We start from the raw sequence: 18,678 nt of genomic DNA, 5'->3' as shown, positions 1-18,678 counted from the left end.
TGAACTTGCGGTTTCTGAGTTCAAGGTCCGTGTCTGGCTCTGTGCTGTCAGCTCAGAGCCCCCACTTCAGACCCGCTGTCACCCTCTCTCTGCCCTTCCCCCATTCACAGGCATTCTCTTTCAAAAAATAAAAAAACAAATGACATTGGACACCCGCTTTCAACTCCATCCCCTCCCCCCCATCAGCTCTAGATGAGCTCAGCCTTGCCTGAGTTCATGGTCCCCTTTCTGAATAATTTTGTTCAGTCCCACGGCTTTCAATATCATTTTCTTGGACTTCCAGGGAAGAGGGCACAGGAGGAAGATCCCAAGCTCACATAATGACACAGATACAGCAAGATAACACCCACCTCAGTATAAACAACCCAGAAAATGACCTGAAGCCTAGCAGAACAGACTCATGACAGCTAGATGTAGAGAAGAGGCACTGTGAAGAGGGTAGGAAGAGCAGAGACATGGTTGGCAATTAACCAGAGCCCCAGGACTGTCCCGGGAGAGAAACTCCATGGGCGTGGACCCTCACACCAGGCACCCAAAGCACAGGGGGACTCACACACGGAAGACAAGGCCCATAACGTCTGGCTTTGCAAACTAGAGGGGCAGAATTTCTTGAATTATTACCATCAGTAGAGCTTAAACATTAAACTCAGCAGGGATGACTCTGGAGAGCTGGAGGGTGAGGAGACAGAGTCCCCGCCTTTAAAGAGACAGCATAACAAATAGTCCTTCTGAGATACAGCACAGAAGCAACAGGATGAGAAACACCTGGGGTTCACAGGAGGGAGATCTGTTTAGTAACCTTAGAATATGTGCTGCAGGGAAGGGATCTTTGGGAAGTTTCTCCAAGAACAACAGTGGCAGGCACCATTTCTCTCCCTGACCTCCCTGCCTGGAAACAGGGACGCCTGCTGCAGGACAAATACTCTCTACCTGCTTGCTAACAATGCTCCTCTGCAGACACGCCCCCTGAAGCCAGATCTGGGCTGCACGTGGCCCTCACGAACCTTGCTAACTCGGCACACCCCTGCCCCCGTGTTCTCCTGCGGGACCCACCCCCTCCAATACACTTTTGGCCAGAGCCCATCTAAAGCAGTGCACCCAGCCTGGCACTGTGCAAACAGTCCTGTCAGAGGCCAACATCACCCCAAAGCAACTCCTGCCCCAGGGCAAGGGGAAAGTAACCAACATGCCAAGACAACTGCAGCTGTAGCCCCAGCAGTGGGCCAGAGGCAGACCTCGGGTCTCACTGCAAGCCCCACCCACCAACATGAGCTTCTCAGAGGACAACACAGGAAGAATGCCCTGCAAATGCCTGGTCTGACCCTACCCAAGCCCAAGGTGACCCCAGTCTGGCCCCTAACAACACAGGAACCAAACCCTGCCCACAACAGGCAGATAGAGCCATGGAAGACAACTGGCCTGAAGGGAAACACAACTCAGCTACAAGAGCACAGTGCACACAACACACAGAGCAGATTCCCCTGAGGTGCCAGACTCTGGTGAACAGGGGACACTGCATATGGGGCACTACAGAATTCTTCTTCATAAGGACACTGCTTTCAAGAGCAGGAGACGTCACTGACTTCCCTAACACAGAGAAACACACACGGAGAGTTAGACAAAATGAGGAGGCAGAGGAATATGTTCCAAATGAAACAACAGGACAAAATCACAGAAAGAGAGCTAAACAAGATGCCTGATAGAGAATTTAAAGTAATGGTCATAAAGATACTCACTGGACTTGAGAACAGACTACAGGATCTCAGTGAGAACATCAACAGAGAGATAGAAAACATAACGCAGAACCAATGAGATGAAAACATCAATAACAGAAACTAAGAATCAACAAGAGAGAATAAACAGGAGACTAGAGGAAGCAGAAGAAGAGAGGCAGTGCTTTCCACGGTAATGGAAAGCAATCAAGCAGAACAGGAGAGAGAAAACTATTAATAACAACAAATGATAATACACTGAGGGAGCTCAGTGACTACATGAAACGTAATAACATTCACATTATAGGGGGATATAAGAAGGAGAAGAGAGAGAAAAAGGGGCAGAAAATGAGTATGAGGAAATAATAGCTGAAACCAAATCTGGGGGAGAAAACAGAAATCTGGATCCAGGAGACACAGCCCCCAAAATATCAACCCAAGGAGGTCCACAGAAGATAAATAGTAATTAAAATAGTAGAAAGTAGTGATTAAGAGAGAATTTTACGAGCAGCAAGAGAAAACAGTTGCCCCCTAAGGTTATCCACTGATTTTCAGAAGAAACTCTGCAGGGCAAAAGGGAGTGGCATGATATATTCAAACTGCTGAAAGAAAAAAGGCTCGCAGTCAAGAATATCCAGCCAGGTTATCCTTCAGAATAAAAGGAGAGAGAAAGAGTTTCCCAGACATACAAAAGCTAAAGGAATTCATCACCACCAAACCAGCCTTACAAGAAATGTTAAAGGGGCCACTTTGAGTGGAAAAGAAAGACCATAAGCAAGAATAAGAAAAGCAGTAAACACAAGCAGTAAGTTTTTCTACGAATGGATTCACAAAATAAAAGGACGTAAAGTATGATACCATATACCTAACATGTGGAGGGGAGAAGAATAAAGAATGGTTTCAAGCTTAAGTGACCATTGGAGCACCTGGGTGGCTCACTCGGTTGAGCATCTGACTCTTGATTTCGGCTCAGGTCATGATGCCAGGGTCATGGGATCGAGTCCCAATATGGCCTCTGCAATGAGCATGGAACCTGCTTAAGATTATCTCTCTGTCCCTCTGTCCCTCCTCCACTTGCTCACATGCACTCTCTCAAAAATAAATAGATAAATTAGACAAGATAGACAGATAGACAGTCAGTCTTGTCTTCAGCTTCATCTTGCCAAGTATGAAAATACTGCAAGCTCGTATTTAGGATATGACTTCAGGACCAAGTGTCTAACTAGAATATGAAAAACAGTGTCATTAAATCAAATGTTACCTAAGGGGATACATATGAAAATTCTATCCTAAATGCCTTGCTGTTCTGGTTCTTGAGCTTAGGTTCTTCCTTCCACAAATGAATTAAAAAGTCCTTGAGAAGTATTTTTAAATACTGAAATTTATTTTCAGCATGCTTCAACTATGCTTCAAAAAGTAGATGTCTCTAATTTGTTCCTGAAATATACCTAACTCAAAATAAAAAGTAAAATGTATCCAACAGTGTCTGGCAAAAACTAAAGGCTGCACAATTTTTAATTCAATGTTAATCTCTAAATTCCAAACATCTAATGATCAAGAATGCTGGCCTGACTGAACTCAGAGCTGTGAGAAAGAGACCATCTCTGAGCACCGTGGAATAGCTGCGGTGAGGGGAACTCTCCACACTGATGGCAGGGGACATACACGTGGAGAGGCATCAGAAAATGCCCATTTCTTAGATGGGAGTTTGTTCTCTAAGCATCTCTAACACCAGAAATAGCACCTGGTAGGTAGTACATGCTCAATAAATGTTAGTTGGATGATATCCTTTCACGAAATAATGCCTCGTTCTCTTCATATTTGTAAAAATGCTTTGTTGAGACAGACTTGCTGATTTTGTACAATTCTGTAAAAGAATTTTGAACACCTCCTAGGCAGAAGGCATTTCTACTCAAAGTAGAAGTATGTTTTCTCTCTCTGAGCTAATTTTTCATATTTTTGGAGTGCAAACACTAAGTCTAAACCAAAAAGCCTAAAATAATCAATTGTAGATTCTATTCGGAACTGATGTCTGTAGAATAACAAAAGGACAACTATTCCTTTTATAAATAATGATTGTTCCAGAAATTCACTGTTGAGGATATTTCTTTCCTTCCAGAGCATTCACTATTATAAGCCAACTACCATATGCACTAAGGTGGGCTAATATTTGATGTTTGAGTCACTTCCCTACAAAATTATATGCTGTGTCATCATAAATAATACAAAACAACTGAAGCTCTCTCTCTGTGAGAATATTCAGTGTGAGTGAACAGATTTGTGCTTCTGAGTTCCTAACTCCCAAGTCTAAAACCAACGTTCTGGCCACCCTCACTTTTAGGAAACGTAACAGATAGGTAGAAACCAATTTCTACTTACAATTTTGTCTCAATTAGTGAACAAGATTCTCTTCTCTGATTTGTCACCAACATTTAATTTCTTTTAGGTTTTCAACTCCGTGTATCCAACAGTGGAAATTAGTTACGATTAAAGAATACTCAGGTACTTGTGCCTAAGGCTTTCAAACCATTTGAGATGGGTCTATTGAGTTGTATTCAGTGCACACAATTATAATTTTACAGAGTGAAAACGTCCAGAAAGCCAGCCAAAGTGTCCTTTTCATAACAGAAAGAGAGCTCATTTTCACATTCTGAACAGAATTCGTAAAATGGTAGCACTGTGTTTTGATTTAAAAGGCGTTTCCTTTCCTACATTTGTGATAATTATGAATGTACACATGCTTCATAAGCGTCTGGGGAACTTTGGTTTGGGATTCTGTAGGTCACAGGGTGCCTAACAGGCTTCTAGAAGGAGAACAAATGTGGAATAAGTTCGGCACACATGCTTTCCACTTCAGAGAGGGCTGGACTCTCCAAAGCTTTCCACAGTCTCCTTCTACAGAGGGTTGTGGTACAGTGAGGCTCCCCTATGTTTTATATGTTAATTTGGCTTTCAAATTTAAAATCAAAAGGGAAATGGGATGGATATAATTTAAGAAAAAGCGCATTCTGGAGGAAGACAAAACTCTAGTTAGAGCATGACTTATTCTTAGTTCCTAAGTGGCCATGTGATCTGGTGAAATCAACCTACATCTGCCAGCAAAGTAACTCTACTGCACGGTGGTTTCAGTTTAATCCTCACTTGAAGACAGATGTGATTCCTTGGTCGTTGTGGGTTCCAGTCATTATTGTATGGGAATATTGACCATACACGTCTGCAATGATCACTTGTATTCCACCCTGTACTGAACGTCAAGGCAAGGGAAAGGAGTAAAATGTCAAAGGTCTGGAAAGGAAACTATAAAATTCTCATTATTTACATGCTACATGATTGCCTTTACAGAAGAATGGAAAAGAATCAGAGGAAATGTTGTAATGAGCAAAGTAATATAACAATATAGTTGGATTCACCATCAAGACATAAATAGAAGATGGATTTTTTTAAGTTTATTGATTTTGAGAGAGCGAGAGTGCAAGCTAGGGAGGGTCAGAGACAGGGAGAGAGAGAAACTCAAGCAGGCTCCGTGCTATCAGCACAGAGCCCAGCGTGGGGTTCAAACTCACGAACCATGACATCATGACCTGAACCGAAACCAAGAGTCGGACACTTAACTGACTGAGCCACCCAGTTGCCTTGAAGATGCATTTTTATATATGGCAGCAAAAGTTAGAGAATGAAATGGAGGGAAATGTATGCATGTATATATCATAGGATCCAAATAAACACAAACACCTCAGAATAATCATATTAAAAAGTATTACAGCTTCCACATTATATGTCACAAATGACTGTTGAGAGGAAATTTTAAAACCTGAATAAATAAAGTGATATGTCAAGTGTGCAGATCTTTAAAGAGTGAATTCTCCAGTCACTACCATATATTTATTACTTTTTGAGAGACAGAGCGTGATCAGGAGCAGAGCAGGAGCAGGGCAGGGTCAGAGGGAGACACAGAATCCGAAGAGGTTCCAGGCTCTGAGCTGTCAGCACAGAGCCTGACGCAGGGCTCGAACTCAAGAACCGTGAGATCATGACCTGAGCCAAATTCGGATGCTTAACCAACTGAGCCATCCAGGCGCCCCTCCAGTCATTACCATATAGGTTGATTGTAATTTCAGTAAAGATCTCGGAAGATTTTTGTGGAAATCGAGAAACTAGTGCAAATTTTTATACAAGAATACAAAGGGCCAAGAATAATCAAGACAATTTGAAAAAAAAGTAAAAAAAACTGAAGGGCTATTATTAAAAATATGTATAAACCTACAGTAGTTAAGACAATGTGGTAATGCCAGAAAGTTGGAAAAATATGCCAAATGACTCTACAGAAAGTTAAAGAAATTAACTTTCCCATAATATTTGATTTAGGGCCAAGGTAGCAGCCCAGAGCTTTGGGGAAACAGTCATTTTTTTTTTTTTTAATGTGTCATTTATTCTTGAGAGAGCGTGCAAGCAGAGGAGGGACAGAGATCAAGGGGGACAGAGGATCCAAAGCTGGCTCTGCACTGACAGCAGCGAGCCTTACACGGTGCTCGAACCCATGAGCCATGAGATCATGACCTGAGCCGAAGTTGGACGCTTAACCGACTGGGACCCCCAGGTGCCCCAGATGTCAACAGTTGTGAAGAAACTGCTGGAACAAGAAGAACTCCGACACCAGTCTCCTGTATGGCACATGAGTGAATACCGAAGCAACACTGCCCTTCCAGAAGAAATGGAAGAATTGTAAAAACTGAGCTCTTGAAACAATCTATTTTTTGTATGTTTTCAAAACGCATCAGAGAGGATAAAAGTACACCAGGAGTTCCAAAAGGACCATTTCAATAACACAAGATAAATATGCTACGAATAAAGAAAACAAGATGAATTTATCCCAAAGACAGCCACTCCAGCAAAGACTCAGAATGAAGAGAATGTATTCTGAGGGCAAATCTTTACTGAAGAATGAATCATAGCATGGAACTTCTGAAGGCACCTGACTGGTGTGTTTTAGTGGAGCATTGGGATAGTGTGGCGTGTCTGTGCACAGTAGCGATTCAAAAATGTCACCGGAAATGCGCGACAAGGTAGAATGCTCATATGTTATATGAAAATGTGTGTGTTTTTTACATATAAATAGTATATGTGGGGGGACATACACATAAAACAAATCAGGGAAGAACAGAAACACAGATAACTTCCGAAAGGACATCCACCTAAATGCTGTTCCTATGAAATACTACTGAGATAAGTGACTTTTTTTCTCCATTTCCATCTCCAAATCCAATTATTTGGGTTGCCTTTTTTTTTTTTTTTAAACAAAAAGCTCATTTAGAACAAAAATTTACAGCACAAAATAATGAGTATTTTGGAGACAAGATTGGCCTTCTGAGAACCCAGTGAAGACAGGCTAACATCCCTGAAATGTTAACGTGCAAGCAGCTGACTGATACTGATTTCCAAATGTGATACAGATTCCTGGGAAAGACGGGGCTGCCCATCCAGACTTCACAACAGCAAGGCATTAAAAACAAAAAAAAGGACTAAAGTGTTTTGTTCAGCTGCCATGTTCCTTAATATCAACACCGTGTCTCGACTTGACTTTCTCACCAGCACCCTGAGATCACTGGGCTACTTGATGCAAATAACAAATCATCAAAGAGCGTTGACGCACCTTCAGTCTTTTTCCAGTAGACCTTCACTTGCAGCTGGTTGTCTTGATAGAAGGGAGCTCCGATTTCCAGGAGGCGAGCAGGCCGTCGTCTTTGGAGAGATGGCTGTATGTGCACCACACTCTTCCTGGGTTTCCCAACTTGCTCTTCTGAAAAAAGTACAACACTGTGATTCCCTTGTTAAACGTAATCGGTGATCAGTATACGTTCACCCCGGCGAGAAAGGCGCTCTGGTGCAAAGAGGTATAGACGGCATTTCTCATTATGGATTTTTTTTTGTAGTTATAAAGAAAGTAAGTAAAATGACATTGAAATACCATGTATCATGAAGACAATACAGATAGCTTTTCACAGAAGTACCAGCATCATCTATCCAACACCTGGGGCGAGGCCCTAAATGGAAACCTTACTCAATCAACTTGTACGGGAAATATTGAGTCAGCAAATGCAATGCAATGCAGTGGTACGTTAGATGGGGGAATAGAATTTAAGGGTTCTTTTTTCTTCCTTCCTTTCCTCCCTCCTTTCCCTCCCTTCCACGTGCTTGGGAAGACAGGAGCAAGAGGGAACAAAGCAGGGGCAGGGAGGACACTCCTGACCCGGGTGAGGCAAGTAGAGGAAAACTGAGGACCCCAGCACCCCAATGCAGAACAACCACATGGACCGTCCACTGGTGCTCACACTGCCGTGCCCGATACCTCCATTCCCTCTGACACCGCTGTGCCCACTGTCACTGTGGGGCCCACTTATACTACCATGCCCACTGTCACCAGTGTGCCCACTACATCCTCTGCTCCAGGATTCAAAGGAAATGGGTGCATTACTCAGGTTCTAACTTAGAGTGTCTTATCTTAAATAGTTCAAATAAATGGATCCCTGAGAAACATTAGGTTTCAGGCTTCTGCACCCAAAGCCAATGTGTGTGTCGGGGGTTTCATCACATCACCAGCAGTCCTCAGACACCAGGTGAGGGTCCTACCATTCAGCTAATTCTGATGCCATCCACCTGCAGATGGCCTCGGATCCCCCTCTGACACCATCCACCTGCAGATGGCCTCAGATCCCCCCCGGGGACACCATCCATTTTGGGGGGGGTCCCCCTCCAACACCATCCACCTGCAGATAGCCTTGGATCCCCCAGGGTAAGGGCTCCATCCTACGAGACGGCCCCCACTGCAGACAGCACTCACACGTCCTGGTTGGCACCTGTGATATTCTCACTATCCACGATAGGTCGGAGGTTCCAACCACCCCCAACTTGGATTCAACTAATTTTCTAGAGTGGCTCACAGAACTCAGAAACATTTTACTCACTAGAGTACCTATCGGTTTATTATAAAGGCCCTAACTCAAGAGCAGCCAGAGGAAGAGCTACACAGGGTCAGCTATGTGAGAAGGGGCACACAGCCTCCGTGCCCTCCCTAGGGGTGCCACTGTGCCCACACTGCCACATGGACTGAACACACTGGGTTCACTAACCCAGAAGTTCTCCGAACCCTGTCCTTGTGCATGTTTATGGAGTCCCAGTGCCAGGAATGGGGTCGAAGACCAAATACATGTTTCTTATTTTAAATCACAGTATCACAGGCCACTTTGAGAGGCCCTGTGTCATCCTCCAGAGAGAGCCAGTGTGCCCAGTAGCACAGAGAGCTCGGAGCCCAGAGAAGACTGAACCAGGACAGAGAACACACAGGGCTCTTGGCCAAAACTCATTCCGTTCCTGGTCACCATGGAGGTAAAGAATCCTGCTGCCCACACGCAATGTATCTGTTGACTAGCTAACTAAGGATTGAAGACTTTCGCAAGCCATGTAGGTTTCTAATCCCTGTACTATTAGGGAGTGACTTTGAGAATTTGTCAACGACCACCAAAATAGAGGTTTAGATGCTATGTTTAATCTCTATGTGAATTCTATCTTCCTGCATTCTTATTATATCCTATGCAAACTTTTATTTCTCATTACGTATATGTAAGGACATAGTTTTCTGTACCTCAAGAGTGAACTGGCATTGGTCTCTTGAACTGCCATTGGTCCCTTGAAATGTTTCAAGTAGAGAAATGCATCACCATGTAGTGCTGCTGAGGCCACATGTAATGGACAGACAGGCATGTGTGTCAGTCCTAGGAGCCTGGACCTGACTCGAAAGGGGCGTCCTGCACTTACACGACTAAATAAGAATGGAATAAAATCATTCCTGCATACTGTAGAAAGATACGAGATCTGATTTAAGCTCTTATTTAATAGTCCCAAAGTTAAGAGAAGTGAATGACCAGGCTGTTTTTTCAAATGTCACAATTCTGATTAATTTCACAGATCAGGAGATCCAGGATATTTTTCTCTCTGCTCCATTTTTAATTTGAAGAGCTGGAAGAATACCCCAGCAGCATGAGGCAACTCTAAAACATCAGTAATCTGTCAACCCTGGAAAGATTCTTCCAGCCTCCAAAAGAGCAAGCAACATCTCCTTTCAAGACGCTGTTACATTTTTCTTCCTTCAAGGGGCCCTTTTACAAAATGGCAGGAACATTCAGCCTTTGTTGGCGTAGAACTTTTTGTCATTAAAGCACCTAGCAGCCTGCAGACCTGGAAAATATAATTCAAAAAGTAATTTACATGCTGGCATTTACTACTCTCTTTCCTATAAAATATAATTTCCCTTGCTTATTCTATAAAGTTGTAATTATTCTTTACTTCTCATTGGTCTGTGATGAAATATACGGTGTTCTTGTAAAAGTCATGTACTAGCATTTATGAGATTATATATCACCATCAGTGTATGAAATCCTGACAAATATTCAGCTATATCCTGCATAATCCTTGGTAAAGCCCATCTCTTCCAAGGGATACCCTGAGACAAAACAATATGTGCTATGACAGGTACTCTGAACTATTCTCTCGTTTACTTTTCCTTTATCACCTTTCTGAATCCACATGACTAAGTTAATCCTTAGAATAAAGTGGCCTTTGATAGGTTAACTCTTGTATCTCTTTATTGATCAGTTAAAACATTATCTAATTTTAAAGATGATTAGAAAGTGACATTAGTGGGGCACCTGGGTGGCTCGATTGGTTAAGCATCTGACTGTTGATTTCAGTCCAGGTCATGATCTCATCATGGTTCATGAGATCAAGCCCCTCATCAGGCTCTGTGCTGACAGCGTGGAGCCTGCTTGGGATCCTCTCCCTCTTTCTCCCTCTCTCTGCCCCTTCCCAGCTTGTGCACGTGCTCTCTCTCTCTCAGAAAAAAAAAAAAAAAAAACTTTAAAAAATTTTTAAAAAGTGACATTAACATTCACAATAAACCTGTCTGATGGAAAGTTGACTGACATTGTAGATAAGATAGGGATTACTGATTGTGTTTCACAGATATTTATGGAGCCGTACTTAACGCACTACACATATAGGTGCAGAGCACAATGGACAGATAACCCATGTTCCATGATCTAGATGAGATTTTTGGGTTGGTGGATGTTCTTTTCCAAGTTGGGAAGGGGTGGGTCTCAACCCCACATGGTGGGGTCTGCCATATGCAAAAGGAAGGATGTTTCCACCTCATATTACAGAGGACAGGGGAAGATAAACATGATGTGTTCATAGGTATGGGGAACTGTGTGCCATTCTGAGAGGGAGGAATGTGCACTATATTATGCATTATGGCTTAAGATATGAGAGAAAGACAGGTTTACAATCACCCATGAGAGGGTGGGAGAAGAAACTAGTTAAAGAGGATCTCAGCAAGCCAATGGGCTTGTATGGCGATGCCCCAGGAAGAGTGAGAAAGCCCTAGATGTGCTGTGGAGATCCAGAGCCCAATCAGAGCTCTGTGTCCACGGGGACTTGCTGAGGCACTCCATGTACCCCCACAATAGCAAGCTGAGGTCAGATTCTTCACTCCTTGTTCTTGGTTGTGGGAAGAAACACAAATTATGCGAGTCTGCAATCCCACACCAGCTTCTAATGGGGAAGGAATGTTGTTTACCAGAAAAACCAGGACACATAAAGGCAAACTTATTTTACACAACATGAAATCCCTCCCACCAGTGGAAGAAAAAGGTCTTTGGTGAAGCAGAAGTCTATAGGACTCAGGTCTGAGAAGGAGGCTGGGGAGGAAGAAGGGGACAGGAGTGAAGGATGAACTTTGGGAGAAGATGACTAGGGGACACTCTTGAGGGTGGAATTCAGAAGAAGGAGAAGTATGTTACACAGTTGCTATTTTCTAAAGCACATGTGTGCTGCCATCTACAGAATGGATAGTTAAGAAAGAGTGAAAACAGATACTAATTAGGAGACTTGTTTAATTGTAAGAAAGCGATGGGAATGGCCCAAACATGGCAAAGAACTTGATAGATCCCAAGAACATTTGACATTAGAGACAAAAAGGACTTTCTGCAGTACTGCATTTCTGGAAAGAAAGAAAATAGAAACATGAAGACTGGCCTCTCAATCTCTGGCATAAACAGATGGGTGAAGAGGGGAGCTGTCTGCCATGGGAGATCCTGGGAGAGGAGCAGGTGTGCTGTCTGAGCACCTGCTAGCCACCCCTGTACAGGTGCTGAGCTGGCAGCCAGACACAGGGAGAGGGCATCAGAAGCACAAAGATGGTCGCTGAGTCCACACACTCACTGAGCTCTCCCAGGGACAGCGCTACCTACCCCCCTTCCTTCCTTCTCCCCAACGCTGAGTTCTCTGCACACACAGCACACTTTCCAATCTCTGCGCATGCGCACACACACCCACCCGTGTGTGGGCGGATGCCCATGCCTTGTGGGCCCACGGGGCACTCATGACTCTTGAGGGATCTCATTCCCCACCAAAACTTCAGCTTCTTTCGCGTCCATTATGACTACGTGTGCAGTGGACTGATGTCTGTGCCATCATGTGTCCATGTTTATCTTCCAAACTCAATGTTGGGCAGAGCTCAAAATGCAGCTAGTGCTGCAATAATGTGTACGTGTGCGTACGTCTACGTGCCTGAACAGTACATGCATGTGTATGTTTATGTGTGCCTGTATCCATGTGTGTCTGTGTGCACGGACATGCACACATAAACAAATACATGGTACATATGTACTATATCATGTATACTTGGTCTATAAGTATATATTCTATATATACTGGACCTATGTTTATGGTACAATACAGTATAATATAGCAATTACCTCCATCATTAGGGACAGTAATGTCATATTTTGTGGCCATACATTTCAGGTTGAGGAGTGGATGGATGACAGGATTAAAAAAATCCATGAAGTTACTACACCTATAGAAAAGTTTCCAAGAGGAATTTTAGGTAAAAGTTGTATTATATTCAGAGAGATGCTTAAAAATAGTAGACTGTTTCAAAGACACTTAGTTTCCAAAGAGATGGTTTCTCTTGGAGCTAGGAAGCTGTTTCTAGAACTTTTTTGAAAGCATCATTTCAAACAGACCTGCTCATTCCGATCCTATTTTTCCCAGGTGGTAGAAAATAATCATAAGCAATGACTGCGTCTAACTCTGCAGAGCGTGGCTTGCCTTTCCTATATTCAGACAGGCTTCTAGCACTTTCTACCCTTCTGCAGCATGCCCATGATGAAAGGCAGATACCATGGGGCTCTACTCCTAGGGAATCAATATCACATGGTCCTTTAATCTCTCCCATTCCCGGAAACCTTGCCACGCGCTTCTCCTGAGCAGTTCTAACTAGCCCCGTCTCGTGAACAAAGCCAAAAACAAGAAAGGAACTTATTTTCTGGCTCAGATATGACTGCCATGTAAGACTCTCCTCTTGTTTTGCTCAGTTTGTGGCAAACATACTAGTTTAGAAAAACTGGAAGCAAGAAAAACCAATATGGGAAAAATTTACTCGATGGAATATTAAGTAGCCTTTCAAGAAGCAACGTGACCACTGTGGAATACCTGTTACCACAGGTATGTCACCCATCCCCAGGTTTAGGAGACGTAAGTTTTCTTGCTAAATTTCCACTATGACACCAAAATATTGCATATTCAATAGATACAAATTAAAGTCAAAGGTAAAACTGAAACATGGCTCAGTGACCAATCTCAAACACACAAATGTTTGTCTACTTTTGGCAACACGCAAGCAAACCAAACCCCAAATTTGGATTTTGCTCTGTACGACCTACAAAACTTGAAGACTTCCTTCTTTCTCTCGCTACCCGTGTTGACACACAGAAGTCATCTCGATGGGCAGGGATGCTACTTCCCAAATTCAGCAAACGTTTGGCCCGGGCAGCAGGACTCAACAATATACATTTCCCATACAGAGCGTGCGATTGACCCATTTTTTGCCCCTTCAATAAGGATCAATATGATCAAGTGAAGGTTAAACACCAATTTGCTGAAAAAGATGAGCAAGTATGGCATGCCACCCAAAAAGTAGGTTTTCTGTAGCTACAGCTGTCCCTCCCGATGGCTCACTGCCACGTCTGGGGCCTCTGAGGGTTGGACATGACTGGCTCTGGTAAGGACGCACCGTGGAGCCTGCCAGACGCTGGGAGAGGGTGCCATCAGGGGAGAGGCGCACAGCGAGGCCAGAGAGGCATGCCTCCACAAGGACAGGGCACTTACTGTGGCCGGTGGGGAGTGCGGGCGTGAAGTTCAGGGACAGGATAGGACACTTACTGTGGCTGGCAGAGCGTGCGGGCGTGAAGTGCAGGGACGCCTTCGCTCCTTTCAGGCGCGTCTGCCCCCAGTACGCGATGGCCTGCAGCTCCACGGTGTAGCCACTGTGTGGCTGCAGTCTGTCCAGGATCACCGAATTCTGGGACTGCAGGAAAAGAGAAGATTCGCCAAGCCCGTTACAAACCGCTCTGCCTCTGCCACTCCTCTTCCTCACAGAGCCAGACGGTCCTCAGGAAGCGTCTCGTCAGCCCCTGCCGTACAAGTGCCCTCAAAAAATCCAGTTTTACTATCAGTATAAGTAGAACGCCCAAACATATTATTTGGGAATTGTGTTCCTTATCCAATTACTGGATCCTCTTTCATGAGTATAGAAGTGAATAATTCTACAACGCCCAGGTGGCTCAATCGGTTGAGCATCAGACTCTGGATGTCAGCTCAGGTCATAGCTTCCCATCTGTGGGATTGAGACCCAATCAGGCTCTGTGCCGACACCACGGAGCCTGCTTGGGATTCTGTTTCTCTGTCCCTCCCCTGCTCACTGTCTCTGTCTCTCAAAATAAATAAATAAACTTTTAAAAGTTTGAAAAAAAATGAATAATTCTGCTCTGGACTATTCTAGACACCACCTCATGGAGAAAAGAGACATGTTTGCCATAAACTGACGGAGGCTCGTGTTAGCAGATACCTGGAAAAATTATGAATTGTCCTTAACTGTATTTCTTTGATATTTATTCTAAATCTTCCATGAGTAAATTTCAATCAAAAGTGGTAGCAAAAAACATCGCGAGAAAATGCTTTAAGATTTTTTTAGTCATTGTCATCATTAATGTCAAGCACTCATCAGAGTTTCTGTGTGTGATGCACAGCCTTAAAAGAAGCAAGTCAAAAACCTGTTTATTTGCCTGATGGCTGGAGGCCAGAGAGTAATTCTACTAAAGACTGGGAGATCCAGTGACATTGGAGCGAACCAGCTGTGGGATGGTGGCTCCAAGACAGGAGCACAGCTTCGATAAGTCTGAGTCTGCTGCTCTTCCTAGGGTTACAGGAAAAGTAGGATACCAAAGTCCCTTGCAAGAACTCGCAGTGAAGAAAAATAAGGTTACTGTCTTAGAATTCAAGATGTCTGTCAAACTATTATGCGTGTGTTGACGTGAAAGAGCTCCTTGGCTGCAAGACTTGCCTACAACTGGTCCAAGTGGTGGTATTACCAGTTATGAAAGTCAGACAGTGTCCGTCAGTAATGTAACACCCAATCGCAGGCCAATGGTGGCACGCACTTTCCAGTGCGAACGATTCCAGTGTTATGTGTGCAGTGTGCCTGCTGCACGAAGGGCATCGTCTGAGATCACCAAAGATGGAATCACAGACTTGTGTAAATTCCGCAATCACCTATTGGCATTCTGGTCTTCATTTTGGGTCTTGTGAGATCTCTTTTCAGCAAGAGAACATGCTTCTCATGGGCATTCCAGAACTGTGAGTGTGATCCTCGCTGTAAATTATACACGGCATCGCTGTATGATTCGGGCTTTTGAGGGATGAATTATCAGCACTTGGCCATCCTCATCAGCTTGGCTCTGCAATGCTGATGGGGCTGCACTTCCAGAATGGGAAGACTGAGCGTCAGACTCCAGACTGTGGCTGCTTCTCCCGGTGAGGTGGGGACTGTGCTCTGCAGCCTGCTACCTGGTACCGTTAGAGAAAAACCCTCCCAGCGCCTCGTGGTGGACATTCTACCTCTCTTAACCTTTAGCGTGTCTGCCTAAACTACCGATTCTCAATTTCTCCTAGTCACGGTTTCCTGTCGGATTGCCTAGCATTCTCCCTAAACTACTATCTCTCAGGTAAAAGAAAATTCACTTTTGAAAAAGCATCCCCTTTGAAAACCCCTTCTCTCCTTATTTACCAAGGATATTAGAATGGTGTCTTAGGAAATGGGAACCTACTGATTCCCAAGAAGAAAATTTCGTACTCTCTCACATTCTTACACGTTCCCAGTTTCTAATCTTAATGTCAGTTGGTCAGATTTTAACATGAAGAATTCAGTGATCCACATGACCTACAGCTTGCCCGCAGTGGATTCAAAAACAGAAGTCACCCGTAAGACAGTGACCTACCATTTTGGCCACTCTGGCCCATTAATACTTTCAATTAAATTTGCAGTTCATGTTTTATTTATTTAATTGATAAAGAGTAGAAGTAAATTGCAAAGTTTCCTGGTAACCCGTGATGCTGTTTGGTGACTGATGGTGGGTGTGTTTGTGTGTGTATGGGTACCATACACGTTTCACACATCATATTCTGCTTCCGACCCCTATGATCCCTTCAGATCTCCCTATGAGATAATCATGCATTGCCAATGATCGCCTGCTGTGAAGTCCTTCAAAATAAAAGATGGAACAGTCAGGAAGTTTCTTAAAAATAAAAACAAACTAGGCATCACAGCTAAATATCAAGGGTACGGAGTTTTGGGAGACGTGTTTTAGAATTCTAAATGGCACAGAAATTGGAATCTTCACCGCAAAAAAAAAAAAAAAAAAAAAAAAAAAAAAAAAAAAAAAGTCCTGCTATCCTTGTTTAAAACATTTTCAAACATTTGTTTTTTTATGGAATTCAACTTTACAAATTAGGAGGAAGTTGTTTATGTAAGTTTTGTAACAACAAAGGAATGTGTACCAAAAGGAAACCGGGTAACTCCTTTTTATGCACTAAGAATTTCATACAATGCAAAATGTTCACTATCATAGAATCTCATTTCAGAACATGGTTCAGTGAAGATTTTCTTTCTTTCCATCTGGAAAATAAACCACTCCGAGTTCTTTTAATCAATGAGAGAAATATATTGTCAAACATGCATTTTCTAAGCTGTTTACTGTTCCACTGATTAGGTTACAGATGGAAATACCTTGCAACAGAAAAGCCAGGAACATTTGCTCTTTGATTTACAAGGATCTCAAACACACCCCCAAAAAAAGATCTAAACGTAAAAGACATTTTGAATTATATCATTTTCTGTGACTGGACAGTTAAGACAAAAATGATTTTTGTTCCTTCTCTTTCAGGAGTTTGGCCTGCTGTTTGGATGTGAGTCAGTCAACGGACTAAATGCAGCTGTTTTGTACCTAAAACGTCAAAGGCAAAAGCATCTGGCACAGCCCTCCATTCCTCGAACTTCCTCGGCCCAAACGAGAGGGATGGGAACCTTTCCTTCACCCATTCCTTCTCTCAGCTCAGCAGAGGCCACCTTTCCGGTCAGCTGCCTTGACCTCCGGTACGACTTGGAAGACAACAGCCTTCTTCTTGTTCCCACTTACCCCATCCGTAGTCTTTCTCCGCTTCTTTTTTGTTGGGACAAGTGACTTGGTGCTGACTGTCCAGCTCCAAAATACCTTGTAGTGATGCACGGGGATGTCTGGTTCCTCAGGGAGATCCCAGACGATGGCCACGGTCACGGTGCCGTCGCTGTTTACGGTGGAGTTGGCAAGCCGGAGGTTGGCAGGCGCTGGGGGTGCAGAGGGATCTGAAATCAGGGAGAAAGACAAACCATAGGACTTGAGTACCCAGGTGACAACGAAACCCATGTCCTTATAGGTCTAATGACTACATGGTCAACGCATGAGCACTGCACGGGCCATATTTGTAATCTAGAAGGCTCCTTGGAGGCATTTACGTATCACTATAACCCAGCTTCATCTTCACTGTGTTTGAAATTGATAAATGTTTATAAAACATGGCAAAATTTGATTTAGGTGGGTTGACATTAAGTAGGTCCGCAACGCAGAACTGCCTTGGAAAACTCTGGAAAGAGAAAGAGAGAAATGCAGCTCGTATGACTGTTTTCATCTCAGTGGTTCTGTAACTTTTGATCCTCACTTCAAACAAGAGCAACAAAGGGATGTCAGCAAAAGTAAGGCAATTTTTGTCTTTTTTAAAAAATATATTTATTTATTTTGAGAGAGAGAAAAACAGAGGCAGAGAGAGAGGGAGGGAGAGAGAGAGAGCAGGGGAGGGGCAAGGAGAGAGACAGAATCCCAAGCAGGCTCTGAATTGTCAACACAGAAGCCGATGCAAAGCTTGACCTCACCAACTGTGAGATCAAGACCTGAGCCCACATCAAGAATCAAAAGACTTAACTGACTGAGCCACCCAGGCGACCCAAAAGCATTTTTTTCTTAATCTACATTACAAATTGGATGACATACGGATAACAACCGTTTCTGTAATTTCGCCATTTCTGGCTTGTCGCATAAAGCAAAAGCTTCTTCGCCTCTCACAAGACAGATGAGGTTACTCTACAGATCTCCACTTTCAATATATATACAAAGATAAGCACGTACACACAAAGCTAGACGGCCTTTCCTTCATTCTCCGCCACAAACTGAACAAGTGTAGATGCCACTCACCACAAATGATTTACAGATGGATTTGTTTGAAGATGCTTTCCCAGAAAAATGCTGTCAATAATTGGAAGGGTAATGCCATGTGCATCACCAGTGCCAAGAAGTTACACCTAACTTGATATAAATGAAGATGACTGAGGGGATTTAGCCATGTTTTTACTGTCAAGATTGTTCGTGGTTTTGGAACGATGGAAACATGGATTATTTTTTTAAGTCTCTTGCTTTTCTAAAGGTATATAACGACTGGAGGTTTGGTTGATTAATTTTTAAAAATTTTTTATGTTTATTTATTT

General features: G+C 43.4%; 1 protein-coding gene across 1 annotated transcript in view; it reads right to left on the bottom strand.

Moving 5' to 3' along the window:
* The window catches only part of LOC145714895 (anosmin-1-like), a 182,859-nt gene that overhangs the window by 14,182 nt on the left and 149,999 nt on the right, over positions 1–18,678 (bottom strand). The window contains exons 7-9 of the mRNA XM_081794424.1: positions 17,300–17,505; positions 13,989–14,133; positions 7,363–7,509 (exon numbers count right to left, since the gene is read on the bottom strand). Of these exons, the coding sequence (XP_081650550.1) occupies positions 7,363–7,509; positions 13,989–14,133; positions 17,300–17,505 (498 nt within the window). The remainder of the gene's footprint in view (positions 1–7,362; positions 7,510–13,988; positions 14,134–17,299; positions 17,506–18,678) is intronic.

Source organism: Panthera onca, chromosome Y (genome assembly GCF_046562875.1).
Source record: "Panthera onca isolate mPanOnc1 chromosome Y, mPanOnc1 haplotype 2, whole genome shotgun sequence".
Classification (NCBI taxonomy): Eukaryota; Metazoa; Chordata; class Mammalia; order Carnivora; family Felidae; genus Panthera; species Panthera onca.
Note: the sequence above shows the minus strand (reverse complement) of the source record. Positions and strands in the feature narration are given on the sequence as shown.